This window comes from Ictalurus furcatus, chromosome 25 (assembly GCF_023375685.1).
Source record: "Ictalurus furcatus strain D&B chromosome 25, Billie_1.0, whole genome shotgun sequence".
Lineage (NCBI taxonomy): Eukaryota > Metazoa > Chordata > Actinopteri > Siluriformes > Ictaluridae > Ictalurus > Ictalurus furcatus.
In genome coordinates this window covers 8,573,101-8,600,873 of record NC_071279.1, presented here as the reverse complement: position 1 = coordinate 8,600,873, position 27,773 = coordinate 8,573,101, and the positions used below count along the sequence as shown (strand labels likewise).

The window sequence follows — 27,773 nt, the reverse complement described above, 5'->3', positions numbered from 1 at the left end:
CTACAGTATGGCCATGGTGTAAGATATAGTTCCTACTGGGCCACTGAACAGGAATCACATCCATCCTCTATACCTTTTCAGGGTCACAGGGAACCTGCAGCCTATCCCAGGGAGCATCAGGCACAAGGCGGGGTACACCCTGGACAGGGTGCCAATCCATTGCAGGGCACAAGCACATACACACTCACACACCCACTCATACACTACGGACACTTTAGACACGCCAATCAGCCTACCATGCATGTCTTTGGACTGGGGGAGGAAACCGGAGTACCCGGAGGAAACCCCCGCAGCACAGGGAGAACATGTCACGGTGGGAATCGAACCCCCGACCCTGGAGGTCTGAGGCGAACGTGCTAAGCACTAAGAGACCGTGCACCCAAACCAGAATTACATTCAGTGTAATATTGTTAACCAAATGAACAGGGCTCCACAGGGATCTAATAACATTCTGAAAATGCAACAGCTTTTAACCATGAATGAGGCAGTGTTTATTGTGTCATGAAAACTTTCTGTCTGCTTCATTTCCCCCAGACCTCTCATTCACCTTGATTCCCATCCTATGTGTCTCCTTTTTATTTCCAACTGTGCCTTATTGTATTTGAGAGAGAGCCAGGGTTCCTTGTCATTGCCCTCGTGCGTTAGAGGTGACAGTCTCGTGCACTGGTGCTGGAATTACAAATCTAATAACATGAGGACTGGAGCTGCATTAAAGCCTGGCTTTCTGTCTCGTGCCTAATCACCGAGCTGTATAACGGTCTGTGGATGCATTAATAAATAAAGACGGGCGGATTTTTTCCCTCCACACTGAGCCAGAGCGCTGAGCGGATGAAGAGTGAGCGTTAGCGTTGCGCGTTGCCTTTACAGATGCACTGCTCAACACCAAGTATGAAGACGAGGCAAACTCTGCGATCTTCATCCTACTTGCTGTAGGATGCATGGAGAAAACCTGGAATACCCTATGACTTTTATTGCTAGACTGGAAGAAGCAAAATTATATTCCAGCAGTCGAAGATGAAGAAAATTAGTCAAGACACCTGACATAACGCGACATGGACGTCATCTGGAGCTCGTCAAGTGTGTGTGTGTGTGTGTGTGTGTGTATGTGAGTGAGTGTGTGTGAGAGAGAGAGCATGATCTGCTTGGGAGAAATCTATAAAGTTGACGGACTTGCTTTATATTTGGTTAATTGCGCCAATATTCAGTAATGATGGAGCGGATGAAGGCGCGCGCCTGAAGCTATTTGGAGTCTGAAGAAACACAAGCACCGTCGAGAAACATGGCTCGCCTCTTCGTTCTACTTAACTCTGTCGCACTGTTGCTTTTTGGCACTGACATGTTTTTGGTCGGAGCAAGTAAGTTAATGGTCAGCTTCGCTTTGTAAACACTAATGACTGCTTGCAGCCACATGTTGTACGCTGTCTGTTACCGTTCTGTAGACAAATCCAGCTGTTTGTATGCACGTGATTGCAGCTTCATTGAAAGGTTACTGACTGAGACGCAGCTGGAATGGTCGCTCATCCTGCCTTCCTGTGAGACTTGAATACAAAAAGCTATAACAATGAATCCCAGCTTTTAAAGAGAGAGAGAGAGAGAGAGAGAGAGAGAGAGAGAGAGAGAGAGAGGTAGAATATTATCTTTTAGATTTGGCAGAGAATCAGGACAGCACGGTCATTCCTTGTTGAAAGAGTTAAAGCTTGTTATGGTGAGTATTAATAGCATCAAGTTGTCATTAAGCTTGTGATTTGCAAAAGCTATAGTAACAGTGCTGCTGTAGTAATCTGTAAAATGCAGAGTTTTGTGCATCGCTGACAAAAATGTAGTCATTTGGTAAACCAAATACAAAGAATATACACAATCACAGAGCTGACTGAATAACCACACTACTGTATGTGATAGAAAGCCAGGGGTATTTTTGGTTTTAAGCTACAGGTTAGTTTGAAAATTTTTTTTTTTTTTTTTTTTTAAATCCTCTGCTATATACATCATTTTATTTTTCCTTTTTGACAGGAGTGACAATGTAATCCCAAATTATATAGCTGATTTATATTATAACTGAGTTGCTCATAACTGTCTATATTCTGAATGAATCTCAGTTCTTGCTGGAGTGATCACATTTTCCCCTCTGAAAGCGATTTGAACGTGTGAGACCATGTTGTGGGATAAGGGATCTGGGATTGTGTGGTCTGCAGGTGTGTCTTACTCACGCACGGGTAATTGTTTTATTCTGAACCCTTGGCAAGGTTGTATCTTTAATCTAAGATGGGATCATATACTAAAAGCTGCTGAGAGAAACAAAATACATGTCAGAGTAAGAGTAGTCATATAATAATTAACAAACACTACATCTAATAACCTTGCACAGGGTATATTGGGAATATGCTAAAGATATTTTACTTAACCCAACCATGCACATTTTCATGTACAACATTTGACAGACACCTTTGTCCAAAACGACTTAGAGTAGTGGAATGTTCACTGTTGAGAGTTTAGAACATTAAATAATCTGCAACACTGCAACATTGACGTTTTCCGCACTGACAAATGGGTGTCTGCTCACGCTAAGATACACTGACAGATATTGAGATGCTTGCCAAGTACTATAAACACGAATTTGAACCAGATTCATTGAGATTGGCCAGTTTGAAACGCACGTGGATTTGAGAAACACTACAATGTAGTAGTTCTTAAATATTTGTTTTCTTATTGCTTTTGGTTATACCTGAGACAAAAGCAAAGTCAACGCTGTAAGAGGTGACGAGAGTTGCAAATAGGTGACTAGAGGACTATGGGCATGGATTAAATTCAGGCATTCATAAAACATGATACATCAGACACTCACCAATCTCACAAGTGAGAAAAATTACCATTAGAGCTCCATATGCATAAACATCATTTTCTGTTTCTCCATAAGAAAAAAAAAGAAAATGGTCAATAGGCATGTTGAATATTGGTAGAATAGGTACCTGTGGTTTTACTTTGATTTTAGCTCTGATAGGATCAAACATCTATTAGATGTATTACAAAGTAAAGACAATTGAGAAAGTGAACCTGCTCCCTGAAACCTTCTCTGCACTGCTCTCAGATAGTTGCCATCAGTGGTTGAATTGAATTTAGAGCATTCAGGAAGATTTTCTTGCAAAAATGCTGGCACACTATGCAATAGGGCTGAGCAATATGATTAAATAATATTGATATCATGATGAATTATGCTACAATACATTTTTCTGAGATATCACAGGTAATGTGATCTTAAAAATTAATAATTAAAAAAATAAAATTAATTTTAAAAAATAGCAATTACAAAGAAGCTGATTTGAATGTATTTTTCTTTTGTTATTAAATTTTTAAATCGTGATAATTAAATTATTAATTATCAATTAACTATGATGCTTTGATGGCATGTTACATAATAGATATAAGTACATCTGTCTCACATGGTGAAATGGGATGTAGGTAGAGCAAAAGCTGGTACCAGAGCAAACACGTATAATGAAAGTTCCATCATAAACAGGATTTCTTATCTGTGTGACTAGAGCATGTTAGAGATATAAGCCCACCAACCACTCCAAATTAAGCATTTACACACCATTTACTCTGAAACAACACACAGTTCTGAATAACAGATATTATTATAAATGATTTGTTGTGAGCAATGCCAAGATTTCCTAATCTCAAACAAACACACTCGTTCTTGCTACTCATTCCGTCAGCCTGTGAAAGCTTAGTGCAGCTCTACATGGTTGGTACTAACTGGAAAGCTGTAACTCCTGTGCTTTACTATCCAAATAATCATTTCCTGCATCAGGAGGAGTTTATGGCCATCCATGCACATAGTTTATTCTTTGTTTGCTGCAAGGAAGAAATAGGCACTTAGACCCATCCCCTATTACTTAGAGAACATTAAATTTTCATATAGCAGCACACCAGGCATTCTGGTCTAACATTAGTACCCGACCTCTTGCTCTCTTGTGGCTGAATGGACACAAATCCTCAAAGCCTTCCCAGAAGAGTGGAGGCTGTTTTTGCAGCAAAGATGGGACAACTCAATCATAATGCCCATGATTTTGGAATGGAATGTTCAATACTCAGGTGTCCACGTACTTTTGGCAGTATAGTGTATATAAAACTAACTAACTAACTAACTAACTAAATAAATAAATAAATAAATAAATAAATAAATAAATAAATAAAAGCAGTCAGGTAAATGTAAACATGATTAAGCTGATTTGTAGATCTTGTCTTGCTGTGGTGTCTTGCTTCGTGCCATTTGCACCAAATTTACATTTTATCTCTTTGGCTGACACATTTATCCAAAGCATTTGCAACTATAATACAACTGAGTAGTTGAGGAAATAAGGGCCTTGTTCAAAGGCCCAACAGTGGGAGGTTGGTGATGCTAGGCTTTAAACTCACAACCTTTTGATAAGTATCCCAATGTCTTAATCCATTCAGCCAGCTTGTCTTAAGCTATGTTTGAATAGCAAGGCCTTAGCACATACAGTCATCACTTCCAGAAGCAGGTCAGGGTTTGCTCCACAGCCTTTATGGGTCCTTTTGTGTCACAACCCAAAGCTGTAACCACTGGGCTACCGGTTTATTCAGTCTTTAGTATTATGGCAATCCTTTGCTTAGATGCATATTTGATCTGAAAATAAACCTACATTAGAATTACAGAAGTCTAGAGCATAGAGCATACGTTATAGTGAAACAAAGCTGAGGGAAAATAGACATGCAGTAAATAAACATATATGGTGACTGCATATACTGTAAGTACTAGTATACCAGTGCAGAGGTGGCAACATTCTTGAGCTTGTGACACACATATATTGTTCTGCTGTCTCTAATCCATACGTTCCAGCACAATTAACTTTGAAGGCTTGATTGCGTTAAAGGTCAGTGAATGCTACTTTCTCCATTTTCTTATAGACTGAGGTACGTGTGTCTTTGAGCAAGGCTGCATGTAGCCCTTACTATAACCCTTCAAACAGTCACATGCTGTGGATGCAGAGCTTCAGTAAAACAGATGGTGGCATTCATGTGACCTGCAGCGCTCCTGATGTCACAGTTATCCAGCATTAATGTGAAAATGACCCTTTGTGCCTTTGTTTATGATGACGCATGGAGCTGAGCCAGATCGTTCAGTCATTGTCTTTCTTCTCCAGTGCATTTACATAATGTTAGATTATGAGGTTTAATCTGCATTTGTTAAAATGAAAAGAGGAAGATGGTATGCAGAGGTTCCTTTCTTCATTTGCAGACAAAGCTGTTTGAAGTATGATGTTCTCAGACCCCATACAAAGAGTGTGTATGTGCAGCATACTTATACATATCTGATCTTCACTTTATCTGTGCACAGGAAGATGAAGCATTTGGCACCCATAAAGCCAGAGAGTGTAAGCATCTAATGGTATTAAGAAAAGGGAACATATTCATACCCATCTATTCAGATTTATACACACAATAATACACACTAGTGCTGCCTTTGATCACTAAGACTACTGTATAAATCTAGCTAAAACAACCAAAATGTAATAGGATTGCAATTTCTAGACACACATAACTGAATTTAAAATAGCACAGCTGGCAATAGCACAGCACCTCTAGCAAAAACTTTGAAGGATATCAATTTATAGATAACAGAGCACCCTGCCGACGCTGTACAACTGCACTTCAGTTTCAATAGATTTCAATAATACTGTATGTCTTACATAGGCTATATCAGAGAACTGCGCCTGTATGTACAATATTGATTTAAGAATTTGTGAATTGATGAATATTTTCTTCAAGGCTAATGTAAATGGTTTGCCGAAGCCTGAACTTTTTTGGAGTCTGCAAAGGTCTTCCTGTGAGGCTTTGTCTTCTCACATACTCTCTGTCCTTTAGGAAAAGTCAAATTGTATTAAACACACAGGAGCTAGAGATAGATTACAAAGTGGCAGATGTAATTCAAAAAACTAATCCCACGAAGGCTAATCTCATAAAAGTGCAAACTATAACTGTAGATCTGCACTGAATTTAGTGAAAAAGGAAGTGGATGGTTATTTTATCAAAAACACTTCCAGAATATAATAACAAACATAAGTGACAGCAGTTAGGGATAAACTTGTATTTCCTCATTTGTAAGTCACTTTGGATAAAAGCGTCTGCTAAATGAATAAAGGAAAACGTAAATGTAAATAAAGGAGGGAAAACACAATTTCTTAAGAAAGGAAAAAAATGTTAAGCTAAGGCACCTGAACTGGCGAAAGATTACCAAGAACCCATTCAGGACAAAGGCGTCATAGAAGCATTAACCCACATAAAAATAGTAAACGAGGTGGAATAATAATACAGTTGCTAATTGTAATGCATGGAATTCCAGTTTTAAGTTTGCAATATTTTAAAAGATTATGAACCACTGTGTCCATCTTTAGTGAAAAAAGATCAAACAGGTTTCAAAAAAGGAAAAAAACTCTGTCAGTAATCCTTCTAATACAACTATGTACTGAGAGGAATACAAAGAGGGTGGTATTTTTACATAACACCTTAAAGTGGCCCAGTACTTTTGTGGGTTAAATTGTTATATCTGTGTACTAAAACAATGGCATTTAAAAATAACTACTGCTTAACCTCCTTGTCTTTGGACTATGACAAACCCCAGGTTTACCATCTAAACCCAGGTCTATTTACTCTAATCTTTAGACTTATTAAAACAAATTCAGCATTAAAATGTTTTGAGATAAAATATACAGAACACAAACTCACATGTACAGATAGAAATATAGCAAATGCCTATTGCAAATATGAAATCCATTTTTTTTAATGCCTCTTACATTTTGTTTGCATGCTGAATAAAACCTAATGTGAAATATTAAAGAGGTAAACACTAAATGAGACTTACAGTTTACAGGAAATATTCCTATCACTTGACTTGGACCTATCTGATTGGTGCTTTTAATATAAATATCTTCCTCACATGACCAAACTCACTGTCAAATACAGTAGATTTAGATGGAATCTTCAGACCATTTCTATGGCATGACAAGAAGGTAAGAATGAAAATAAGATAATTACAGCGGTCTGGGTGTCCTATAGATTTGTTTGTATAACTGGGCTTCAAACTTGAATATACATATAAACTTACATATACATACTGTATAATACATATAAAGTACATATGCTCACCAACCACTTTATTAGGAACAACTAGACACATGCTCATTCATGCAGTTATCATGTGGCAGCAGCACAATGCATAAAATCATCCAGATATGAGTCAAGAGCTTCACTTAATGTTCACATCAAACATCAGAATCGGGAAAAATGTGATCTCAGTGACTTTGATTGTGGCATTTTTGTTGGTGCAAGATGACTGGCTAGATTGAGTATTTTTAGAAACTGCTGTTCTCCTGGGATGTCCATCAAAAAAGACAAAGTTCAAAATCTCAAACACATATGTCAATAAGGTTAAGGCATGCTGAAAAATCTCTTAAATCTTAGCATCAACAGTGGCAACACTGATTTTCCCCTCTTTACAGATCCAGTGTTGACAAGTAAAAGGCGTTAAGCCAGTTTGCAGAAGCTGTTTAAACAAAAAATACTGCAGTGTTTTAAAAATACACATGTATATGTATTACAACACTCTCACATTTTTTGCTATTTACTAACTGGACACTTCAGCTTAAACTCCCACATTTTTGAAAGAATAAATGTGTGTATTTAAATTGTAATATTTAATGTTAAAATTTGTATATTTAAAAATTCAAACACTGTACATAGAATATTGTGAGTTTTTTCTGCATACTCTATTTAATAATTTTCCCAAAACTGTCCTTAGGGTTGAAGTGGAATAGTTTGTTTACAGTGATTGACATAAATGTATTTATCTTTGTCCCTAACTTTAATGAAGGCATTAATATTTAAGAGAACTCAGTATGGACCTACCCACTTCATTTGTAATGTTGCTCCTTGCTGTTTGTGCTCCATTACCCACTCAAAATTACACAATGTCTCTGGATTTGCAGAGTTAATATCTGCACATATTAGACGACTGTCAGAAGTCACTTTTCTCAGATTGATTGATGCTGGAAGAAAGGTAGATCAGCCTGCAAAGCCCTTCATCTCACCTTTTTGTTGTGTGCACCTCAGATGCTATAGAATGTTTCAGGTAGTGCTTCAGATCACCTTGATGTGTTTTGACAGCACTTCAAAGGTCAAAAAATATCTAGCACTTTACTGAAAAAAAAACTCAGTTAACTATTTCATTAGTTAGAATGATAATATCCCCTGAAATCCTCTCATTGATAACTTGGCCCAACATGGAGTGCTGTTTTTGAACCCTGTCCTCAGGAATATGTTTTTCTCTTCACCATGTCTGCCTAGTTTGCCTGAGAATAGTCCATGCCTGGAGAGCTCTGATTCTGCCTGATGTGTGTGTAAATGTTGTATTTTTATTTAATTGTCCTTCTATGTCATTGCCTTTCTATTTCCTACATTTCGTTTAGAGAGTATAAGTGCTTTTCTCTGTTTTGATGGTGTTTCTAGTGGGGTGGAGGTCAAGGATCTGTGCAGGACACCCAATTTCTTCCATTCCAACCTTGGAAAGCCATATTATGTTTGTCTTCATAGACTTTGCTTTGTGCAGGGGGGCATTGTCATGCTGGAACAGGTATATTTGGCCATATTGTGTATATTATTGGCAGAAAACTGGTTAAAACCCCATTTAACCAAATTAATATAGGTGGGGGAAAACCCATCATCTTTGGCCACAACATCTGATGGTTTTCCCCCGGTTGGCACACGTATCGTTCCATTGATAAACAAGAAGGCATTGTTTAGCAATTGCATAATAGGAGGTCTTTCTGTTCTTTTCCAAAAAGCTGTCAGACATTTTGCTTCTAGAATATAAATATCAATTAGCTTATGAGAGCTGCTTCCAGTAATTATATTGACTGTGAAAATGCCCATAATAAAAACTGCAGTCTTTAGTGATATGCTGTATGGCCAATCATTTGTGGTTTATTCTGTGGATAATTATGAAATAGATATAATATTTGTATGGCTATGAGATATTTCAGTTTGGAAAGCTTGTAGTTTTTCCAGGCCATTGCACATTTTATGGAATACATTCATGTTAAGAATATTAATGTAGGCTATTAGAGAAATGGGTAATAATCTCCATCTTTCCAAATATTTAGAAAAAGGTTTAAGGAGGATTGATAATTAGCTAGTGATATACGGTCAAAATCATCTTAATTGATAAATAGGAAAGTGACAAGCAACTTGAGTGAAAGAGAACCTAAAATCAGCTGGAGTCACTGTTAGTATTTAGCTTTCCCTGTCATTCCGTAACAAGGTTGGTTTATTTTGTAACCAGAGAATTTACCAATGATGTATTTTATAGTAGAGATTGGCTGCAATTCTTCAGGTCGAAGAGGTATAATAAAATGTCAAGTGCCACTTCGAGTGTTGTCTAGTGGAAGTTAATGACTTTAAAGATCACACTATTTGTCAATATTTCAGGTGTTGGGTGTGAGTATATAGAATCACATCTTTTAAGGAAAAAGCTGTTCAAACCTGTCAAAGGTCTTTTCCGTGTCCAAAGATAGGATGGTTGAATCTAATTATGCTATTTTTAAGATACAGTCTACTTAGCAATGCAACCATAAGGTCTAAACAGGGCGTGATCACCATAGAAGAAGAAGATTTGTGTGCTAACTGCTTGCTGTTTTCCCTTTAGGCTCTTTCCGTAATAGTGCTCTAAGCCCTCTGGCCCCCCTGAAGCGCTTTTATGGTGACGTCAATGAAGTACAAAGTGTGTGTGTGTGTGTGTGTGTGTGTGTGTGTGTGTGTGTGTGTGTGTGTGTGTGCACGTGTGTGTGTGTCACTATAGCATATTTTTATTTACGTGATATTTGCAAAAAAAAGTGAAGTCCTTGCTCTGGCAATATTTAGAAACACTAAAGAACTATACTGTTGTGCTTTTTCAGCTACAGTAGTGGTCACTCTAAACATGAAATTTGACTGGCAGAAAAGCCAATTTGCTGAAGTGGAAAGGATGTTGATTATGAAAGACACAATGTTTTGCTGGTAATGGTTACCTTATCTAGGTCATTGGTGTCCAAACATTTTCCAAAGGGGGCCAGATTATACATCAAAATATCAGAGGTCCAGTCATATATAGACATGTCATCCAAATCAGGTAAAAGGTGTAGAAATTACAGCACTTTATATATGTGGTTTCCTCATATTTCAGGGACCAAAAGTAATTGGACAAACTCTAGTAGTTTACTTTTTGCAATGCCTTTATTTTCATCCTCTTTTGATTGATCATGTTTTCCTGCATCTGTTTTTAGTTAGTTCTCATTTTTTTGCCTAACCCTTTCAATACACTTGTTGCCCCTCCCCCATATCTCACTCATTAGAGTGCTTGCTTATGCCCAGGAGGTTTTGGGTTCGATCCCAGTGACAGAGTGCATACTCATTCTCTCTTAATTAATTCTGTTTGTTCTCTAACTTAACTAGTTTTTGTGGTTCCTGCCACACCCTCTGTTACCTCTGCCTGGTGGCTCAGTGTGTAAGAGAACTTTCCCATTTCATTTCTCAAAACCAGTTCTCCATGAAGCATTACTCTCATGCCACTCACTTTTGTCTTCTATTGAGCCCATTCTTTGTCGCTCTGTGCACAAGGTTGTTAAGGTGCTTCTGATTACAGGACATCTAACAAACCCATTACACTCTGTCTGCTTGGATTTTGTTGTTATCAATGTTGGCAGCTCTGAAATAGTGGTAGCTACAAAGGTGTGTCAGAGGTTGTGGCATAACACACAGGATTCTGATTCATACACTGATCAGCCATAACATTAATTCCATCTGCCTAATATTGTGTAGATTCCCCTTGTGCCACCAAAACAACTCTGACCCATTGAGACATGGACTCCACAAGATCTATGAAGGTGTGTTTTGGTATCTGGCACCAAGAAATTAACAGTATATTCTTTGAGTCTTGTAAGTTGCGAGATGAGGCCTCCATGGATCGGACTTGTTTGTCCAGCACATCCCACAGATGCTCGATCAGATTGAGATCTGGGAATTTAGAGGCCACGTCAACACCTTGAACTCTTTGTCATGTTCCACAAACCATTCCTGAACAGTTTTTGCAGTGTGGCAGAGTGCATTATCCTGCAGCAGTCCCGTACACAGCAAGCTCCAATGCACTGTGTGTTCTGAAACCTTTCTATCATAGCCAACATTAAGATTTTCAGCAATTTGTGCTACAGCAGCTCTTCTATGGGATTGGACCAGATGGGCTAGCCTTCACTCCCCACATGCATCAATAAGTCTTGGGTACCCATGACCCTGTTGCCTGTTCACCACTTGTTCTTTATTGGACCACTTTTGTTAGGTACTAACCACTGCATATCAGAAACACCCCATAAGACCTGCTGTTTTGGAGATACTTCGACCCAGTCATCTAGCCATCACAATTTTTTCCTGCTTCCAACAAATCAACTTTAAGAACTGACTGTTCACTTGCTGCCTAATATTTCCCGCCCCTTGAGAGGTGCCACTGTAATGAAATAATCAATGTTATTTACATCAATGGTTTTAATGTTATGGCTGATCGGTGTACATTCTAGCAATAGCTTTTTATTGACCACAGCAACAGAGAATCCTGTATAATTGACCTTATTCTCAGTGTATAATCATGAACTGGAAAGAAATACTGACACTGTCAATATTTACTGTGACTCTCCAGACCTCCCATAGTGTCTTAATTGGGCAGTGATTGTGTGTCTCGCACTGGCTGTGATTACCTGCAGTGATAGAATTGGGGTCACAGTTAAAGATAAAACATTCTTTTTCTAACCATTTGCTGTGTTTGTCCTTTGATATGTCCTTCTTGTAGTGACTTGCATACCTAAAAATGACAAAATTTCTGAAGGAAAATTTCACTAAAACACATGGTCAAAACACTGGTTGTTACATAAAGCTGTTACATAATTCAATTAAAGTGCTTCATTTTCGCAAAGAAACAGAGGGTAACTCCTGTTTCAGTCATCTACACAAACATGTAAAGCCAATTAGTGTGCTGTTTTGGGGAGCTGCTGAAAAATACCAGTGCTAAAACGCTTGGTTCAAAAGCCTTTTCTGTGTTCACCTACTTTCTATTTTCTGGCCTCAGAATTAGAGACATGCTTCCTGGAATTGAATCTGTCAATATACGCTCGCCTGCCTAGGAGTTTGCCTTTTGTGAGACTAATTAGCTTGTCAATTGCCTGCTAAATCATGATAGAGCACCCAGCTGCAAAGCTGGAAATAAAGAGAAAACAGGAATCACTGCACAGGATACAGTGTACAGAATTCAATCAAACTCAATCACAGAATGCAATTCAACCAAAAATACACAACTTGAGCGAGTATTCCTCATGAATCACGTTTATTTTCTTGTTCAACGATAGCTGGATGAGCAGTCATTTTTCAACTTTAGTAAGTATGTACTGGATTACAGCTCATCCTTATCTTTTTTTTCCTATGTATTCTAAGCATGCACACTTTGAATGAGGTGAAAGAGGAAAATTAAAAAGGGAGAACATCTAACCACACCAATGCCACTGATAAATACAATTGGGAAACAGTTTTTAAGATTGGTTTTGTTTCAGATTGTACCTTTTGGTTTATGGATAGCCATGACTTAAGCATCATAATAGAACTGGAGAAATATATATATATATATTGGGTATAACATGAGGTTTTGTAGAATGTCTTATTGTTGTGGATGCACACGCTGCATTTTCTATCCGCCTCTACTCTTAAAACAATAATAATAATAATAATAATAATAATAATAAAAACTGGAAACCTTTGTTCATTTTAATAATCTTAAGAATCAGGTCAGAAAATCAACTTAAACACCTGTGTAAGCTGACTCTGAATTTGGAGAACTTTTCCTGCAGAAATATTAACTTTTTAACTCGAGTTGCCAACTCAGAATACAGCTCTAAATGCTTATTAACACAGGGTGTCATTAAAATGGGTTTAGTAATGAAAACGATCTTCAGAATTCTCGATATTGAAAGAAACAGCAAAATCCCATTATCAGGTTAAAAGGCCAAATATAAAGATTAACATTGACAGTATTTTCTAGCTTTGTCGTTGGCTTTTGCTAGTATCAGTCAATCAATTTCATCTCTGACCATCTCTTGTATTCATATTTAATCTTATCTGTAGCTCAAACTGATCAGAGAGTATGTTCAACTGAGCATAACATTTTTAAAATAATTCCATTATTTGTAGTTGTCACTTATTTTCAGTATCATCGATATCAATAAATATCTAAAATACCACTTACTAATCTATCAAATAGTTCAGAACATTAACACTTTGAGATAAGTTTGTGGAATGTCTTTTCTTACCTTTTTTAGGTAAGAAAAAGGTATTTTCTTTTCTTCTTGATTTTCCTTCCTTCTATGTAGCCTACTTCCTTTACTGATTAGCTTTACTGTATAGTTTTTAGCTGATGGTGTTTCCCAATGTCTGCTGTTATTCAGACCATTATTTGAAAATATAGTGCAATACTATAAGAATAAAATCACATTTTGAGAAAAAAGACACAATACAGTATGAGAGGTAGAAAAGACAGAAATTTCAGAAATCTCCATTTTACTTTCTAGCAGCTTTGAATGTCCTTGGAGTTTTGTGAGACCTAAGTACCATTCATTCTCATGAAATCCTCAAATTAACAGTCATTTTCACATGCAATGAGGTCTACAGTTTTAATATAAAAAAAAATAAATATTTTTTTTTTAAAGATAATATAGTATGTAATTAAAGGACTCTTACTTCCACAAGGTTGAAGCTGAATCATCAACTGCACTCGTACATGGCATATATATATATCGCACGTCATTAGTGTTTAATTCTAAATCTTTTACAAAACTGACAAGTAAGGGCCAATATCCTGCACTCAGCGGTTCTGCAGATGAATGTGTGCAGCTCAGAGCTGAAGAGCCTTAATAATAAATTGAGCCATTACTGAATGAAATGAGGTGCATGGCTTTTCATAGCTATAGTCCTTTTTTATGCTGTACACTTCAGTCAACTTTAAGGTTGACAATGGCATTAATTTAAATTAATTTGAGTGGTCAAATGAATAACGTGCAAACCTCCCTGTTTTGTAGACCGCCCACCTGCTCCAGTCAACGTGTCAGTCATGAATCTGAGAGCTGATTCAGCCACAGTGACCTGGGAAGTTCCAGAGGGGGATATCATTATTGGCTTCTCAGTCCTACAGCAGGTAAATACTGTATCACTTTACTACGGTTTTCATGCCATCCATCCAAGGTTCCTTGTAACATATAGTCTTATAATAATAATTATTGATGTAAGGATGTTGTAAACTGATAAATAAATTGCTGATCATGGCCATGAAAAGAACACTCACTTGTTCACTTGCATGATAATATGTATTAAATATCTACACTATATGGCCAAAAGTATGTGGAGACATGACCATCACAACCAAATGTGCTGTGCAGGCCACTTGAGTTCTTCCACTCCAGTCTTGGCAAACCATGTCTTCATGGACCTCACTTTGTGCACAGGGACATTGTCATGCTAAACATATATTTTTACGCCCCTTAGCTCCAGTGAAGGGAAATTGTAATACTACAACATACAAATACATTCTACACAATAGTCTGCATCCAACTTTGTGGCAAAAGTTTGGGGATGAACCACCTACAGTATGTGTGTGATAATCAGGAGTCCACATACTTTTGGTCATATACAGTAATGTATTTATTCTAATACCTACCAATTACAGATTTAATGTCTATGTCCAAACAAACCGATCTGTAGATAGCTATGTCAGCCAAGTTCACTAGTTTGGCAGTTCAAACTGATGCTTATAAATGATCACATTTACTAAAACATATGGCGTTTTTTTTTTCTTCTGTTAACAATTTCAAACAGAGTTGGCCAATTTCAACATGTACTATAGCGCAATATTGGCAGATTTGTCATGCATATGGCCACCTCCCTTAAAAGAAAAAAGATATCTGACTGGCCATTTGAAAACTAGGTGTCGCTCCGTAGGATACAGATATCAGACTGATCAAGCAGCCAAATGCATTCTGTTGCATTCTTCTCCTTCTCTACTAAAGAAATTTATTCAGCTACTGTATGTAACAATTCATGTAATAAACCTTTCAGTACTAAACACTGAGTATAACTTAACATTGCTTTTTTTTATTTTGAGTCATTGCATACTGAGTTCTCTTTGTTATATGTTGCATTTGAAACTGTACAGACTGGCAAGTGCATTCTGCATCTAACCAATAACATACTCTATATAGCAGCTTGCCATGTTATGTAATAAAACTGCCTCCAACTGTGGTAATGGCTTTGAAGATTGGCTTTTTGGATAGTATTATTCATTAATGAAGTACCTCCATCAATCCACTTAATGCCGGGAGACAGCGAGCTTGAACAAACTATCTTGTCCACATTTACTGAGCTTTGGAACTCGCTACTGTACCCGTAAATGTAAGGCATTTATTTTAATGCCACATTGGGCCTCTTAGTTTCAGTTAAGGGAAATCTTAATATTAAAGCATACAAAGACATTCTAGACAATTGTGTGAATATAGTATATTTTCTACACATTAAAAACCAAACCATTAATACAACCCTTTTTTTTGTCTTTTAAATGTGAGTTGCTGTAATCTGTGTAAGGAGATGTAACAATAAAAAGGTGGATTGTTGAGATTATAACACAAAAAATTATATTATTATAATAATAAATCAAAATAAAGAAAGGGCTAATTAAAGGCCACTGTGTTTACTGTGGTTTCAGAAGCAGGATGGCCACATGCAGCGGTTTATCCGGGAGATAAACACCACCAGCAGGGCCTGTGTGCTTTGGGACCTGGAGGAGGAGACGGACTACATAGTCCAGGTCCAGTCTATTGGCCTGTATGGAGAAAGTCAGGCCAGCAAGCGTATCCACTTTAAAACCCTCAAGAAGTCAGACCGCTTCCCTTCCAATAGCTCGAACCAAGGTACTGAAGCCTATGCCTTTAGATTTGTGTTGTGATTAGTGTTTTCTTTTTTTTTTCTATAAATATTCCAGTTTGCGATATTTGTAAGGTGTGGGAATGTTAATTATAGCTGCTATAATAGAACATTCCCATAAACAATAAGAAGAGTCCATAGAACGTTAGTTTACAATTTGGATGTGTGTGTATTTTGTGGGCAGGCCTGTGAGACCTCTGGGTTACAACTTAACATGAGTTAAGTCATGGGGGCCTGCACAATCTAATTTTTTTCTTCCTGCTCCAGCACAATTGATTCAACTTATCAGCTAATTACCATGCCCTTCATAACTGAATTAAGGGCTCCCTATCGATCATTGCGTACATTCAGTCTAAAACTGCTCTGCTTAGTCAAGTGCAATTTGAAATGAACTCATTAAAATGAAGTGATACAAAATTAATTAGAAAGCCTGATTAAATATCATGTCCTAGTAAGTTGTAATGTCAGCAACCCAGTCTGAATTTAATGTGAACCACTCATAGTTCTTGCAGAAATAAGATACACGTTTGACTACTTTACTGACCAAGTAAACTGAGGTTAACAAAGATTGCATACCCTAACAATGACCCATTACATAAAGCTTTTATTTACAAAATCTATTTTGTTACCAAGTATATAAAAGTAAAAACTGGGCACAAGAGTGTGAGAGAATCCTTCTACAGGTACAGGTCTCTCTGTTCCCTTCTCCTGTTTAATTATAGACAGAGCTATCATGTATCTCTACTTCTGCTGTAGTTTCTGATCAGCTTTCTGACATTCAGTGCAATGAACTTTATATTTAATATCTCGCTGCGCTAAGGAATTGGTCTCAATTGATCCATACAGCTGACTGCATTAACAACTTTTGCTTTGCAATTTGTGTGTGTGTGTGTGTGTGTGTGTGTGTGTGTGTGTGTGTAAGCTTTGCATTTTGTTTTCTGCCAAGTTAGTAAAAGAGTAGAACAATAACAAAACAATAGCAAGACAAAGGCAGAGCTATTTCTTTTAGAAGTCATAAGAATACTCAAATAACTATATTTATTCTTGCAAACAAATAGCAACCCAAATCACATACTCTGGACCATTCACAACTTTTTTTTAATATCGCTGTAGAAAAGTATCAAGCAAATTCTTCTTAAGTCAAATAAGTAAAGAAGAAGTTGATGAATGTTGATGGGGGAAATGGAGAATACAAGTGGGCATTCAGTCAGTGAATAAGATTGGATCTTAATGTAATTTATTTGGTTGTTTGGGGTCATATCTCTATTAGAACATAGTCAATATTTTGTGAGGGCTGCTTTTATTTCCTTTATGTGGCCAGACTTCCTGACAACATCATCTAAGTGCTTATTTGAAGCTAATTGACACTGCACTTTGCCAATAATTCTCTCTAATAATGGGGTCTTAGTATTAAATAGCCTTCTAAAGGAGAGACCACAGTATCCATATGGTTGGTGTTTATATTCAGCTAGATACAGTTTTGAAAGAACAAATATTAATGGTTTTACAGTGGTGATTGAAAGTTTGTGAATTAGAATTTTTTTTATATTTCTGCATAAATATGACCTAGAACATCATCCGATTTTTAAACACAAAAAAAGTAGATAAGGTAGATAAACAAAACCCAATTAAACAAATGAAACAAAAATATTATACTTGGTCATTGATTTTTTTTTAAAGAAAATGATCCAATAATATTTGTGAGTGGCAAAAGTATGTGAACGTTTGCTTTCAGTATCTGGTGTGAACCCCTTGTGCAACTAAACGTTTCCAGTAACTGTTGATCAGTCCTGCACATCGGCTTGGAGGAATTTTAGCCCGTTCCTCAGTACAGAACAGCTTCAACTCTTGGATGTTGTTGGGTTTACTATGCATAAATTACTATGCCTTGTAATTTACCGATGATTGGCATTCATCAAATATTCATACGGGTACAAAGTAAATCAGCATTTCTGAAACTTTTGCATATCTGGTGGAATTTTTTATTTTGGTTTAGCTTACGCAAACATTTACACACATCCTTACTAAAAGATTGATGAATGAGGCCCATTGTTTTTGAATCAAGGTACATAAATATAGTGCTGAGATTTTTTTTCCTTTTACCATCCTCCAGATATTAACAATAAAAAAACAAAACACTTGCATCACCTCAGTGCTTTTTCTTTTTTTTTCCTTTTTTTTTTTTTTTTTTAAAGATTAGCAAACAGGAACTCACATAAAAGACTGACTTACAAAACTCACTGTTTATACGGATAACGTGCAATCAACTATTATTAGAAATGTACCCATTCGGTACAACTACTGCTATACAACTAGCAGTATTGGACCAGATTGAATATGATGACACATGACACGTGAGAACAGGACAAAACTTGTTTTAAAGCCAGACGTCAGGAGGCCTCTTTTGCATAACCTGGCAACAAAAATTGCAGAGTGTGAACTGATTTGCTAGGAATATTGTGCCATTATTGGAAACTGGCTGATGCTCAGATCTCTGATATTGAATTGAAAGGAGAAAAAGGGTTACATTGGTACATCCCAAACTATATTTCATAACTCAGTAAAACAGTGAGCTATCTACAGTAGTGGCGCAGTAGTTTTATGTGCCTTTGGGCTTTTCAATGATGATGCTTTAAAAAAAACAAAAAACATTTTGCTGCAGTTTCTCAGCTTTCCCAAAACTAATTTAGGAACAACAATAATGGCCAAACAGTCATTCAAGATTTACTGATTTGAGGAACATCAGCATTTTATGAACATAAGCATCTGATAAGCATTTTAATTAGTTTGGGAATCAAAATAAGATATTAAATACATTGCTCATTATTTTTCTTATTTATCATTTCATATTCTCACATTCTTCCTTGTTCTTAATGCAGATTGCAGAATTACCTGCAAGTTCCAGAATGCATTGTATTAAAACATAGTTTCATTGCTACCCATAGTCTGACTTAATTCAGTATTTTAGATACCCTCCTTGGTGAAACGTTATATTGGTCATGTATTCTGATTCCCATTAGATACCATTGTTCTTTGATATCATTACTGAAAGCTGGGGGAAAACCCTCCTTTTCGTTGTTATAAAGAAGGACGATCCTCCTGATTACGGATGGGCGATATAGATTAAAACTATATCACAATATTTTCTGGTATTTATCGCGATAACGATATCAGTGATGATAGAAGTATAGTAACATTCACCACTGTTTTTGGCTACAAGTGATATCTGTGACCTTGAGAATCTCAGAAACACAAACATTGATCTAAAACAGAGGCTCCCAACCTTGTGTAACTAAAGCCCCCCAAGCCTCCCGTATCATGTGGCACGCCCCCCCCCCCCCCATTGGAGGAGACCAATATCTATTCTATATAAAATCTATCTATATATTAACTAATATATAATCTGTTTTTGATAGAATGCATTTTTAAGACTTTTATAAAATTATATAACAGACAGGTATGGAGCATGAATAATATAAAATGTTTCTGAACACTATAACTACTTTGAACAAGAGACTAGGCTGTAAAAATGTGGACTATTTTACATGTAAAACATGTTGCAATCATCTTGCGTTCTAAAAACATTCACATATGAATGATGTAAATTGGGACGAAGGGCGCGGGGCGTGTCTCGTTATCCATGACATTGTTAAATCTCCGGCTCTCAGCCCCTCACTGAACAGAGCAGACGCAGAGAGAGGTGTGAGTGCAGCAGGAAAGCAAGACCTCACGCTTGCAGGACAGTACTGCCAACATTTGGAAAGTTGCTAAGGTTTGTCCAAAAAGTCGCTAGGCACTGTTTTTTGCGCAAAAAAAAAGTAGCTAAAGGGGTCTGAAAAGCCTCTAAGTTGGCAACACTGATCTGCACTGAGGGCTAGATAAAAGGCAGGCTAAGCTCCGCCTCTCCCCAGCAAAAAGAAAATGCAGAGGGAGAGGGAAGACAGGTTTTTTTTTTTTCATTTATGCACATTCTATTTGAAAAGTAATAAAATACACCGAGTACCCAATTGATGCCCTTTCTGTGTTTTTTTTCTTGAAAACAATTTATGCCCCCCTTCCAGTCTCTCTACGCCCCTCATGCTGAGAACCACTGATCTAAAAATACAACTGATTTTCTGTAACCAAATCAGTTCCAGATTGTAGAGGTATAGTATCTCCTCCTTCAGAGATAAACTCCTCCTCAGCTTCATGTCCGCCTCCCACCATACTTGTTTTCGCTCTGCACGTGAGCTGCGGATGGGTCGCAGGCCATCGCACACAGAAATATATCATCAACTAGACTTTATCGTTATTATCGCGGGAAGACTAATTCTTGTTGTGTAGAGAATTTCTACCGGTATATTGTAAACGATCAGATATCGCCTATCCCGCCCCCATTTTGATGCACTGTCATGTCTGTTAAAGTAACTTGCTGCTCTTGGAAAGTGTTCAAAATGGTAAACTCATATCCACTCTCCCTTGATCCATTTGAATACATCAGAAGTGTTGCATCTGCAGGAGAAAACCTTTTCCCCAAGCTTTTTCGTGTGATGTTGTTTGTGATAGCCATTACAGTGAACAAATCATTGAGATAATATCTGTGTCTGTGAAGCATTTTATTTATGCTGCCATCATATTGTATATTTTGGTTTGTCCGTTTGTGTGTGTTTGTGTGTGTGTGTGTGTGTGTGTGTGTGTGTGTGTGTGTGTGTGTGTTTTTTTTTTGATTAGTTTGTTTTGTGTTCTCTAGGGCCCCACACAGATTGAATCCTTGCACAAATCTCAATCTAGTGAAACTAATGAACAGCTGCTTAGCACTGAATAGGTGTCAGTAGGCAGCAAGGCAGCATTATGTTGCTAGCACACCCTAGTATTATCTAAACACCTAAAGTTACTCACTAATTGGCTGAGCAGCCATTACCATGCTAACTAAAAACCACCACACATTGAGTATGGTTCCTTATCTAAGTAGATGAACACCTGCAGAGCATTAAGCATCTTTTCCATTTAAATTAGTAAGTCAATTCCTGTGTTCCTAGAGACATGCAGGAAATCTCCTATTCAGCGTCATAAATATTTATCGAGGCAAGTGATGAGAGAGATAGCTTGGTTGTCACTCATTCTGGCTGTTTATCAGTGGAGAGCGAGAGTGTTTTAATACTACTCACTCGTAATTGGAAATTGAGGTGATATAAATGATGAATGGCCTCTCTCCGTAATTGCTCGGGCGAAACCATCTTCCACCCATCCTTTCCTTTTCACAGTTATGACAGCCAGCACATAAGAGCCAGTTACATCTTTATCCACTAAGAAAGATCAATTAGATAAAGTGATGCCCTGGACCACTTCCACACAGGATAAAAGATAGGAGGAAGAGGATAGAATGCTAAAGATAATTCATTTAACATGGGATTAATGAGTTAGACAGATAGTTGGTTAGGAAAGCACTTCTTTAACGCTCTGGGTGATTGGACAGAATGAGGATGCTGGCAAAATTGACCAGTGCTATGCTACATACTAAAAGCTGATGTAGAAATTTCATCACCAAAAGCCTTAGCCCGCATACAAAGAGCATATTTTAATCTCTTTCTTTCAAAAGTAGAAGGTTATTTGTTGTTCCTCTGGTCTACAATTTATGATATGAAAAATTTTGTGCATCAGTTTTCTATGAGGTCATAGCTTAATAAAAAATCCAATCCACCTGTTTCTGAATTTATAGATGATCCAACTGTTGAAGGTCTGGACAAGTCTAGAAACCTACAAACAGGAGAGATGATCATCATTGTGGTGGTGCTGCTTATGTGGGCAGGTATGAGGTTAAAAATCTAAAATTCAGTCTTTATTTCTGACTATTGATTATGAATTACAGCATCTGGAAGTATTAAAGCATGGACCTCAGATTATTGTTAATTGTCTATAAATGTTACCTTTCTTAAAAACACCGTAATAATATGGTTTAAATTGTGTCAGGTATTAATAATGATGAGATTTGCATCAATTATGTTCCAACCTAATGATTTGCCTAAGAGAATTAACAGAACTCCTCTGACATAAATGCTCTGTAGAGCATCACTGTTCCTATTAGTATTATCCTAACCTATTAGTATTACCCTACTGCATAGCACTGAGTATTTGTTAAAAAGGACTTGTAAGAGGTAATCCTTCATTTGTACTGTACTTGTATCTCTAAGCCGGTGTGACCACCTTTTTGTCAAAGGACCTAATAAATCTTTAAAAAATGAACAACATAAAGTGTATAATCAGACTGAATTTTACTTTCACAAAGCATTTAAACAGATAATTAATCTGATATAATTATGCCTGTTACAGTCCTGATTTTTTTTTTCTGATGATGAATTATTATACATTGTGATTAAAGATTTAATGTTTTTATGTTGATTTTGATCTATTCATACAATAAACATACCACATATATGCTCATCAACCCCTATATTAGGAACACCTGCTTGTTCATGCAATTTTCTAATCAGCCAATCGTGGCAGTAGCACAGTGTATACACTAATGCAGATACAGGTCAAGAGCTTTGGTTAATGTTCATCAAATATCAGAATGGGGGAAAATGTGACATGGTAGATGATGCTAAAATTGGATGGTTTAAGTATTTTTAAAAATGCAGATCTTCGCACAGAAGTTTATACTAGAGTTTACAGAGAATGGCACTAAAATAAAATAAGATTGAGTGAGTGACTGAATATCAGTCAGAAAAGCATCTCAGATGGACTGCAACAGCAGAAGATCACCAGGTTCCAGGAATCTGAGACTGAAGGTGGAACAGGCTCACTGAAATTGTACAGCTAAAAATGTCGCCATCTTTTTCCTGGTCAATTTTCAACTATGCTCACCAAAATTAGTAGAAATATATTGGGGCACAATTTGATTGAGCAATTACTGTATATCAGTGAATCATGTTTTCTAATATGTTCTGTTTGACCTCTAAAATACATTTATGTGAAACTATATTTTGTTGCATAATTATATGAAAACATTTAATATAAATTATGTCAAATAATCATAATCAGGATCAACAAAAAGTAATTATGTAATAACTTTGAAAGGCCTAGATACTATAATATAATACACTATACTAAACTATACTACACTACATTACACTATAATATACTTCACTACACTATACTGTAGTACACTACACTACACTATACTCTACTATACTATATTATGCTATAATATACTACTTTGCACTACACTATAATATACTTTATTACACTACACTATACTATATTATGCTGTACTACACTACTATTCTGCACTGCACTATACTATACTACACTATACTATACTAAAATTTATGATGTTAAATTGTTAGTACCTAATCGTTAGATGCTAAATTGTTGAATTGTTGAAAAGTAAATACCACATCTGAAATATTATTAATCAAACAGTTTAAGACTAGGGGAAAAACTTCATTCATTCATCTTCAGTAACTGCTTTATCCTGGTCGAGACTGCAGAGCATCCAGAGCCTATCCCAGGAACAATTAATATGTGAAGTGTGAATACACCCTGTATGGGAAACTAGTCCATTGCACATCACCATGCACACACACACACACACCTGAGAAGTTTTTGGGAGGTGAGAGGAAACCAGCAAATCCGGAGGAAACCAAAGCAAAACAAAAGGAAATATAGCTGCAAGCAGCAATTAAGGGGAGCATAAAAAACAGCTGTTAAAAAGAGCAATTTTAGACAAATTTATATGGTTTTAGGCAAAATGGTTGAAAAGTCATAAATGCAATCAATTGTTATATGATTTAATTGCTTATCATGATTGACCAATAGGTAGCTCTGTCACCAAATTGATGTGGGGTAGTAAGGGTGGGGTGTCAATGCCACACACAAAGTTTGTTGTGAATATGCCAAAGTGTTGCAGAGTTACAGCCTCAGATTCTTTTTGGCATCATGCCATCATTTTTGTTGATGCGTTAAATGAGAATGGTTTGGTCTATTAAAAAGCTTTTGATAGCTTTTGGCTGGCATAGTCTGAAGATGATTTGAATCGAATTTTGTGAAAATCGGTTCAGCGTTCTAGGGGGAGTTAAAAAAAGTAGATTTTCAATGAAATTCAAAATGGCGGACAGAAAGTTTGATTGACTATGGCATAATTGATAACGTTGTTCTCGGCATCACTCACGGAATCTATCAAGACCACTTTCATTACAATAGGCAAAATTATTCAAAAGCTATTAGCATTTTTAAAATTCCATTATACTTTTTGACCACAAGGTGGTGCTGTCTCGAAACTTCTTGAGTACCTTCAAGGCATGGTGCCGATGACACCTACCAAGTTGCGTAACAATATGCCAATGCATTTGTAAAAATTTAGCATTTTACTACAAAATTCAAAATATCCGACATGGGAAAATTGGGTACCGTTTGACTCGGTATGCTGTACCGAATCTAATGAGAAAAGTGTCATGATTTTTTCAACCTGTTCAAAAGTGATAAGCAAAATGAGCCATTTTTCATATCTCATGACCACTAAGCGGTTGTGATGACAGGTAGTTTCACCTAAATATGCCAAACTGTTGTGAAGAAACAGCCTCATGCCCATTTTGGCATGCTCTTCGTTGAAGTCGTTGATGCACTATACGAGAATAGTTGGGTCTATCAAAAAGCTTTTGATAGCATTTAAATCTGATTAAATTTTGGTGAAAATTGCCTTGGAGGAGTTCGAAAAAGTAAATTATTTCGGAAAATTCAAAATGGCGGAAAAACTTTCATGACAGAAAATCAGAGGAAAAAATCTTGCTTCTAGCCCTTACGGTTCAAAAGTTATTTGTATAAATGTATGGTGCAAATTTGAGCTGTTGGTGGCGCTAGAGACTTTGAGATAGAGACCATTGCTCTGGTTAATGTTGAGACTGTCCTCTATCTGTGTGCCAAATTTCATAACTTTCCCGCAAGCTGTTCTGTGGGCTGCCATAGACTCGAGAGCGGAAGAAGAAGACGAAACAGAAGAAGCACCTTAAGTGCTTGGCCCCTAATAATATGCAAACACTTCAAAGACAATAACACAAGCTCAGTATCAAACCAGGGATCATGGAGCTGTGAGGTTGCAACACTACCTGCTGTGCCACTGTGCCATTCAATATAATATTTCCTAAGGGCAAGTTTTATCAGTGGTGCTTGCTTATACAACCTCATCACCATGTCTATTGCACTTGCAAATTATTCTCAAAGGTCTCTGCATGGCTGTCTCTGTGAGCTCAATACCTCACAAGGACTCATAGAGACTTTATTGATCTTTGAAGTTCTGTCTCTGCAAACTGTGTGTGGTGCTGAAGCATGTCGATTGCTATCTCCTCTTAGCGGTCATCGCACTGTTCTGCCGGCAGTATGACATTATCAAGGACAACGATAACAGTAACAGCAAAGAGAAGGTGAAGCCGTTGTCTGAGAGGAGCACACCAGAGCACCACAGCGGAGGACTGCTCAGGAGCAAGGTGAGGGAATGTTCTGTTCACGGCAGTGGATGTCACAGGGGCCCGAGCTACTGTTTTGGATTTTATAACAATTGCTCATCATATGATCTTTTTCATTATTAGTAACAATGTTGACAGAAATAAACTCTCATATATTGGGTTCCTGTTAATAGTATGTGAGTTAAAGACCTGTTTTAAACATGATGTTACCATTTTTTATACCACAGTGCTCTTGAATTCTTGAATCTGATTGGTCAGAAGGTGTTGATTAATTTTCTCTGATTTGAATTCATTTTCTAATTCGAAACACAGGTTTATATTAATGGGCTCATTCGAACACTTTATCATAACTTATTAACAGGGACTTGTATGAGTGGATGCTCCACAATAATCTAAAGCTCATAATATTTGTTTTAAAAAATGTAAATGTGGTTATTTAACAATGAAATATGCATACTTGATATACATTTAGCTAAATAACAGTCCATTTTCTGCTATGTGAAAGTCATCAGGACAAACCATTTTGCACTTTCCAGTTTGTCAGTAACATAAGGAACTGTGGGTTTTATTCACCGTATTAACTAAAAGAGACGTAAAGAGAGGATGTGGATGGAAATAACTCTTGATAACTACTATAATAAAAGTCAGTAACGAACTTGTCTCCCAGAAGTTTTATAACATTAAATGTAACTATAAATGGTTTATGAATTAATTACTGACAAATTGCTTTAAATAAGAGAAATCAACTTTTTGTGATGTGCTGTTATAGGAAAGTAATAACACCACCCCGCTGTGGATTATGTTACTATAACACTATACCATGCTGTGTTTTATTCCTTAAAAATATTGTTACCTGGTTATTCACTAGTCTGGACATGATGTGAGTCCAGAACATCAAGTTTCATGTTAGGGAGGTCATCTTTAGTCTTGTTGCACTATCAGGGAAAAAATTAAAATAAAACATTTTTTTTTTCTGATCCATAAGTTCTTCATCTTTAGGCAACAGTGAAATCAATGCTGCAAAACACATTTCCTTATCAAACTGATTAACTTTATTCTTCCAAGACTGTCTTCAAGGATCAGTTTTATACTTGTGTCCTTTGCAATACTAATTACAAAGTCAGAGACTGAACAAGGAGTGACTATCATGACTTCTAATGGTTAAAGATGTGATCTTCCATACTGAGTTACACAGAGAGAGAGAGAGAGAGAGAGAGAGAGAGAGAGAGAGAGAGAGAAAGGGGGGGGGGGAGAGAGAGAGAGAGAGAGAGAACACTGTTTGTTTTGGGGTTGTTTATTTTAAATATGACACATTTATTATAGATTTAGTGTTTTGCAAGAACCATTGAATGAAGATGAATGCACACAAGGGCATGGACTGAAAAGCAGAAAAAAAAACAGTTCAATATATTGAACCACCAGTAAATTTCAGAGATAACAGTAACTGATAGCTAGCAAAGGCTGACACAATTACCATGCTTGTTAAATTTCAGAAACTGATGTATGATATGATACAGATTTTTTATTTTTTTGCTTCATCCCTGGTGCGCGTATTTCTCTCTTATTAGTGATGAGAACAAGATGGTTTTAGCATTGCAAATGTCTCAACATAAAAACTCCAATAATACTGACCTACTTTTAAAGTAGATCACGTACCCAGGAGGAGCAAAACCTGACAATAAAGCCCTTTGATCTTTTCACCATTTCCTTCTTCAGCCTCCAATTCTCTGTGAATGCCAAGCACTTCATCCCTTCTTAAAAATACTGCTGCCTTTTCAGCCTGTCCATATATGTAGTCTATGCACATCAGTGTGTGGTCAAAGTATGTGGTTATCTTAGTGATAAATTCATTATCGTTTTTAAAGGATTCAAAAAGACATTAACAGCATGTCAGACATAGTGGCATTAAACCTTTCTGTTATATATCAGTGCCTATTTAGTTATGTACTCAAGCAAGTTTTCCTTGTATGCCTCATTGGCCAGTCTCCGAATTAAAATTTCTTTATTAGGCATATCCAACATTATATAACGTTAATATGTATGGTTTGGTGTAGTCGTTCTTTTCCACAGCTATCTAACAGTGCTGTCAGACAGATCAGACACTTCTTTCCTTGCATGCGCACAAATGATGGTGAGTTTAATGAAATTGGTCCTTTGAGTGATATCTCTTGTTCTTATTTCCCCTGTGCTCTGCAGTTTCATCAGTCTGTGCCATCTATCAACATCATAGAGGTCTAATCGGACGAGTGAAGATGGCTGCTCTTCCCATTGTTAACA

At 36.8% G+C, this 27,773-nt stretch overlaps 1 protein-coding gene across 1 annotated transcript; it reads left to right on the top strand.

Moving 5' to 3' along the window:
• Nucleotides 1–103: 103 nt before the first annotated feature.
• fndc4a (fibronectin type III domain containing 4a) lies at nt 104–27,773 on the top strand. The gene is made up of 6 exons (XM_053614640.1): nt 104–1,355; nt 14,163–14,278; nt 15,839–16,043; nt 21,755–21,844; nt 25,384–25,517; nt 27,693–27,773. The coding sequence occupies exons 1-6, from the start codon at nt 1,280–1,282 to the stop codon at nt 27,732–27,734; spliced, it is 663 nt and encodes a 220-aa protein (XP_053470615.1). The 5' UTR covers nt 104–1,279; the 3' UTR covers nt 27,735–27,773.